This window comes from Mus pahari, chromosome 7 (genome assembly GCF_900095145.1).
Source record: "Mus pahari chromosome 7, PAHARI_EIJ_v1.1, whole genome shotgun sequence".
NCBI lineage: Eukaryota > Metazoa > Chordata > Mammalia > Rodentia > Muridae > Mus > Mus pahari.
The window spans coordinates 55671655-55678699 of NC_034596.1; the positions used below are offsets into that span (position 1 = coordinate 55671655).

The following is a 7045-nucleotide window of genomic DNA, read 5'->3' on the forward strand; positions in this document are numbered from 1 at the left end:
AAACCTTGTCTCGGAAAACCAAAAAAAAAAAAAAAAAAATCAATGCCACTGATTTTGCCCTAGCATCAGACCTGTCTTTCACATAGTTTTTTTTTGTTTTGTTTTTTTGAAACAGGGTTTCTCTGTGTAGCCCTGGTTGTCCTAGAACTCACTCTAGACCAGGCTGGCCTCGAACTCAGAAATCCACCTGCCTCTGCCTCCCGAGTGTTGGGATTAAAGGCGTGCACCTTTCACATAGTTTTTTAAATCTTATATATTGTAACATCCTGAACTCCAAACATTTCAAAAATCAGAAATTTTATCTAGATGACAAAGACATGTTTCTTTCTATTTTCTTAATATTCTTAACATTTTTATGTATAAACTATTACTACTTTTATATTTTATAATTGAAATAGCATTCAAGAGCATTCCTACAGATAGCTTCAGAATATTGTGATTTTTTTCAGCATTTATTTATTTATTTTTAATGTGCCTGCATATATGTCTGTGAAGGTGTTGAACCCCTCTGGAACTGAAGTTATAACCAGGTGCACGCTGCCATGTGTGTGCTAGGAACTGAGCTCTGGTCCTCGGAAGAGCAACCAGTACTCTTAACTTCTGAGCCGTCTCTCAACCCCCAGATTATGGGTTTTAGGTTTTTTTGGTTTTGTTTTTTTGTTGTTTTTTTTGTTTTGCTTTGTTTTTTTAAGGAAAGGGTGTTCACTTGGGCTCAGGTTCAGGGTCCTCATTCCTATGCTGCCTAGGTCCATTGTTCCTGGCTATGTAGTACCCCCTCACAGGGACCCCAGGTCATGGAAGTCAGGGTGTCCCAAAAAAACACAAGAGACCATCTTGTTGCAAAAGCATGAGGCAGTTTAATGGCGGAGCTCCGGGCCGATGCGTACCTCACGCAGGAGGCAAAGGAATTGACCACAAGGCTCAAAAGATAGGGGTTTTTATGGGAAAAGGGTCAGGGGTTGGGAGAAATTGGCGTGGCTGCACACAATTGGTTCATTTAAACAACCATTTAGTTACAGGTCAGTAGGATAGTACATGTAAATTGAAGCATCAGCAATTCCGGGGGGTCTGGGATAGTGGCTTGTGACTGGGTCAGCATGACCCTGGCCACCAGATGGCCTATGAATCAGTCAAAATAGCTCAGACCAGTTTTTGTATTTTTTCTCTATTTTATCGCCATTCCCAGTCAACTTGACCTCAGGAATGCCTTAACAAGGGGTTTGCCTGGACATACCGGTGCTTGTTTTTGTAAGAGTTCCAGCTCCAGGCCTTCAAGGCCTGCCAGGACTTGTTTACCACAAAGGGCCCATGGGTTTGTCTGCCTGAGCATGTCTGGATCTGCTCCAGGCCTTCAAGTTCCTAATGCTGCTCTATTTGTCTCATAGTATTTGAACCTTGAATTTACACAATTTTCTTTTAAAGTTACATGAATCCCAGGCCTTAAATTTCATTTCCTTTCAGCTACACAGAGTGTCATGAAGGAAGGGAGAAGCAGGTGCTTTACAATGACCTGTACCCTCAGCCCTCAGTTACTATTGCATTTTGAGACAGTCTCAGTAAATTGGTCAGGCTGGCCTTGAACTTGTAGTCCTCCTGTCTCAACCTCCCAAGTGTCTAGCACTACACGTCCACTAAACCTAGCAATTAAGACTTTTGCTTATATATCTTTAGCTTTATAAATCTTTAGTCATAGCATTCTAGAGGCAGAGACAAAAATCTCTGAGCTGAAGACTAGCCAGAGATACATAATGAGACTCTTTCTCAAAAAAACTCAGAATGTTTTTGCTTCTATTAGAGAACCTCGGGACAAGGCATGGTGTGCACCCCTTCACTCCCAGCATTCACGAGTCAGAGAAATCGATTTCTGTGAGTTCCAGGCCAGCCAGCGCTATGCAGTAAGACCCTGTCTCAAAAGGGTGTGGGAGGATGCCTAGAGAGATGGCTCAGAGAGTGAGAGCACTGGCTGTTCTTCCAGAGGTCCTGAGTTCAATTTCCAGCAACCACATGGTGGCTCACAGCCATGTGTAATGGGAACTGATGCCCTCTTCTGGCCTGCAGGCAGAATGCTGTATACCAAATAAGGGATGGGAGGACCTCAATTGTGGTACAAATATCAGAAATAAGTTCATTGAGAATCAGGGTATGTAGTGGCCTAGGTCTGTGGTTAAAATACAGAAAAGTATTCACCTCTCTAAACACTCCCTTGATTCATTTGTAGCATGTAAGCAGGTAACACCATAGAGCATGTAGAAAAACACAATAAATGGGTTCTTCATTGTTTGTCTATTAATCACTTCTTAAACTTTTTCTTAGGGAAGATGGTTTTATGCTTTGTTGGCTTGTCTTGAAAAGCCTTTATTACCTGAGGCTCATTCACTAATTCGACAGCTTGCAAGAAGATGTTCTGAAGTGCGGCTCCTGGTGGTAAGTTATACTGTACTATTTCAGAGTCTGTCTACTATGGTAGAAAAGAAGATATATGAGATTAAAAAATGTGGAATGTTATTAGTTGGGCTTAAAGAGTCTACAGAAACAAAAGAACTCAAAATAGAGTATATTAAATAACAAAACAAGATATGGTGGCACATAACTGTAATTCCAGCATCTGGGAGGTGGAAAGGGGAGTATTGCAGTTCCAAGTCCAAGCTGGGCTATAGAAGAAAAGACCTTCTCTAAAACAGGGGGAAGGCCGAGCATGATGGTGTGCACCTTTAATCCCAGCAGAGGAAGGCAGAGGCTTCACTGTGAGGCCAACCAAGGCTTCATAGTAAGAATCTTATCTCAAGAAAATAATATGGAGGGCAGGGGGTACAATGAAGGTTTTTTCTCTCCATTAAAGGAAGTCTGAAGGTCCAGACGTGATCTAACATGACTAGATCCCAGTCATTGATTCTGATGTTATGACTTCATCCTTCTCTTCATTTATTTTTGTGTTGCTGTAGCAAAATACCTGAAGCTGCTGTTTATAAGCGCAGTGGAATTGAATCAGGACCTTGAGTATGCTAGGAAAACCCTCTGTCCAGTTTACAAAGAAATTGATTTTAGTTCAGTTTTGAGAGCTCAAAATACAAGCTCAAAGGCCCCATCTGGTCTACCTTACATTTATATCATACTATAATAGGGAGGATCATCTACCAGGAGTAAGTTAAGAGCAATTCCTGGCTGATGTTCAAGAGGGGAAGTGTCAAACTCACTTTATTTAAACCCTCTGCTGTAGTTCCCATGAAGCTGCAACCCTTGAAAACAGCATTATAACTCCTGAACAGCATCGTTCTTTAAATAATGACCTTAGGCTGGTGATCTGAGTTTGATAAAGAGATTGTAGCTGGGGCTGTAGCATTGTTAATCACAGTGCTCACCTAGTATGCACAAAACCCAAGGTTCTAAACACAGTACTGCATATTTCAAGTGTGGTGCCCCAAGCCTGTCAGCACTGAGGAAGCAGAGGCAGGGGATCAAGGACAGCCTGGTGACCACTTAGGAATTTTGAGACCTGGCTGGGATACTTGAAACATTGCCCCAGAATAAAACAAGGGGCCTCTGATAAGTAATAAACCCTGGTATCTGGAGCCTCCCTGCCCCCAAAACTGGTTATCCAACACCAAGTGGTTGGCCCTAAAATCATATGCATACAAGTAACCATATATGGACTGAACAGATTATATATTCGTGTGTGTGTGTGTGTGTGTGTGTGTGTGTGTGTGTGTGTGTGTGTGTGTGTAAAACAAAACATAAGAAAAGGGGAGTCGTGAATTTTTTGTTTGTTTGTTTTGTTTTGTTTTTTGAGACAGGGTTTCTCTGTTTAGCCCAGGCTGGCCTTGAACTCATAAGGGAGTCATGATTTTGAGAGAGCTAGATTAGAGAGAGGAAATTTGGGACCAGGGAAAGTGATCTATTTATATTTTAATTTTATAAATGAAAGATGGGCCAGGTGTAGTGGCATATGCCTTTAATCACAACAGTCAGGAGGTAAAGCAGGCAGATCTGTGAATATTAGAACAGTTCAGTCTACATAGAGAGTTTCAGGCCAGTCATTGAGACCTTGTCTCAAAAGTAGGTAGATAGATAGATAGATAGATAGATAGATAGATAGATAGATAGATAGATAGCCTAATGTTTTCAGAGAATCCTTCAGTTTTCTTCTGTTCATTTTGGGGACAAGGCTGATCCACTTGCCTCTGCTTCCCAAAGTCTAGTACCTAAGGCGTGGGTAAAGTGTGGGTCAAACACCACCTTCTTGGTGACTTATCTTGATGTGATGACTGTTATCTAATAAAAGCTTCACATTTCTTATCTTAAAAGAAAATTTATTATGAAAATATTTATGAAGGAAAAAAAACTAAGCTGGGCGGTGGTGGCGCACGCCTTTAATCCCAGCACTTGGGAGGCAGAGGCAGGCAGATTTCTGAGTTCCAGGCCAGCCTGGTCTACAAAGTGAGTTCCAGGACAGCCAGGGCTACACAGAGAAACCCTGTCTCGAAAAACCAAAAAAAAAAAAAAAAAAAACTCTAGCCTTTTTCTGTTTTTCAGGGCAGTAAAGATGACGAAAGAGTCCCGGCTTTGAATCTGCTGATCTGCTTAGTTAGCAGGTGAGTTAGGAAATTTAACTTCATGTTTCCTTGTTATCGGTAGTAGACAGAAGATGTTAAATGCGGTATTAATTTTAATTTGCTGTATATTTTATCTAGCATGTTTGATTACATTTCCTTTTGTCTTTTAATCTGTAGTGGATGGAATGTGTACCTGTCAGGGAGTCTACCAACCAAGCTCTATCTCATTCCTTATCTCAGAGTTCCCACTGAATTGACTTGAAAACATAGCCTATATCTAAGCAAAGGCACACATTTATTTTAGGTCTCTTCCTGGACATGTTTTGCTCATTGATCAGTAGTTTGTTTTGGGGTTGGTTTGGTTTTGTCTTGCTAACACCTCTCTAAAGCTTCATATTAGCTAAATACCCTCAAGTTATCCTTCCCTCCACCAAACAAGATGCTTTTTGAAAAAACACATAGTAAACATCTAGTTTCTTGGTCTATAATCACTGTGTTTAATTTTCCTGGTGCTTTCTTCCAAGCATTTTTCTTAGTGTGTCATAATAGGAACTTATGTAATCCTACACCACCCAGTTTAGAGCTGAGGAAACTGGCAGAAAGATGCAAAGTGCCTTTGCTACTTCCTGAACATCACAGGGCTAGCTGGTGTATGGTAGAGATAGGACCCAAACCTAGGCAGCTTTACCGAAGAACTCCGCATCCCCCACTCCCTCTCGTATGTGTGTGAGTGTTCCCTGTTGGGTAGATATGCTGGGGTTTAGTCTTTGTTGAGTCATTTTGCGCTTCTGCTGCTACAAGCAGTGCTGTCCTTGATATGTGTGCACACACTGAATTCTTTTTCTTACTAGGTATTTTGATCAACGTGATTTAGCTGATGAGCCATCTTGATAGAGCTTACCTCCTAGGGATGGAAGATCATTCTGTGAAAGGAGCCTAATTCTGAGAAGCACAATTCCAACCTGAGGACAGATTACATCACTTCAAGTTATGTGAAGGGTTTCATCTTAATCTGCAGCTCAAGTTGATATTCAAAACATAGGCTTGATTGGTTTAAGTGTCTGAAATGGCTGTGGAAAAGCCCACCTGGTATCTGATAAGCAATTGGAACAGTTTTCTTAAGTTGCATGCATTGAAAAGAGGTCAAGTGTGACCTTACTACTTAAGCAGCTTGTATAAAAACTGATGGCATTTTATACAAGCCCCTGGTGCTGCTTCATTGGGTTTTTTTTACAAGTATACATACATATTTATGTTGAAATGTATTTTGGCTACAGAAATTTTTTTGACTCTTGAACAAAATAAAAGACAATGGATGTCTTTAGAGTTGAAGTTCCTACAGATGAAATGGCAAATCTGTTCATGGTCCATAAGACTAATCCAGTGTTCATGTTTAAACTCAATAGTTTTAGTTTAATTATACCACCAAAACTTCTAACAAATCATTTTCAATAATGTTGTAATAAGCAATACATGGTAGTGCACACACAGCATCTTGGGGTTCTAAGCCATTTTGGGATACATTAGATTCTACCTCAAAAAAACAAGGACTAAAGGTGAAACAGCAGTCAGGAGAACTTACTACTCTTGAGAGGACCTGGGTTCAATCTGAACACCTATATAGCAACTGACAACCGTCTGAGACATCAGTTCCAGAGAATCTGACACCTTCTGTCTTTCTGATGTCGGGCATGCACATGGTACACCTAAAGACAAAACACTTCTACACACCGAAGTTAAATCTTCAAACTAACGTCCAAAAACAACTGTCCTTAGAGCTTCATGGTTTTGCTGATTTCTTTGGGAGAGGAGGATGTTCTGGGGACCTGGTAAACTGTCAGTTATTGGGTGGCTTTGGTGATTTGCATAGCTAGTCACTGAGCATAAAGTTGTCTGTGCTACTCACAGTAAGATTCCTGAGTGGATAACATTTAAAAAGCAGTTTTGCTTATGCAGTATAAGGTATAAAAATATTACCTCAGTGCAGTTCCATCTCTACTAGCAAACTAAAGGATTTTTATTGTTGCCAAGACAAGATGGTATTCTGTAGCCCAGCATTGCCTGCAACTCTGTAGCCCAAGATAGCCTCAAGCTTGAATGAATCCATGCCTCAGTTTCCCAAACACTATAACAACAGTCTGTGTTACCTGAGTTAGCTAGAGGATGTGAGCACAAGTGTGAAACTGTAACCACAGGCTCTTCCACCTAAACCCTAGGTGCCTCGGTTCTCAAATAACTACTCAGAGGCTATATTTGATTTAATAAATGCCAGGCCATAAATAAGCTAGGTTTGTTCCCCACTAGATCATAGCTCATTTAATCTGTTTATACTAGTCAACTTCTGCCACATGGCTACTTACCTCTCCTCAGTTTCATCTTCCTCCAAAGTCCTGGTGGTGGCAAAAATTCCTACCCAACTCTTCTCCAGAGATTAGTGGGTTAGGGTCTCTCTCTCTCTCTCTCTCTCTCTCTCTCTCTCTCTCTCTCTCTCTCTC

General features: G+C 40.9%; 1 protein-coding gene across 2 annotated transcripts in view; it reads left to right on the top strand.

Moving 5' to 3' along the window:
• Gemin2 (gem nuclear organelle associated protein 2) overlaps positions 1-5836 on the top strand; it is a 15484-nt gene extending 9648 nt beyond the window's left edge. Inside the window, exons 8-10 of one of the 2 annotated variants that reach the window (XM_021202251.2) lie at positions 2314-2424; positions 4531-4589; positions 5402-5836. In XM_021202251.2, coding sequence (XP_021057910.1) covers positions 2314-2424; positions 4531-4589; positions 5402-5441 — 210 coding nt within the window. In that variant the 3' untranslated portion in view covers positions 5442-5836. Of the gene's footprint in view, positions 1-1795; positions 1929-2313; positions 2425-4530; positions 4590-5401 lie in introns of those variants that run through there. The other variant, XM_029540829.1, reaches the window with a different exon arrangement.
• Positions 5837-7045: the final 1209 nt, after the last annotated feature.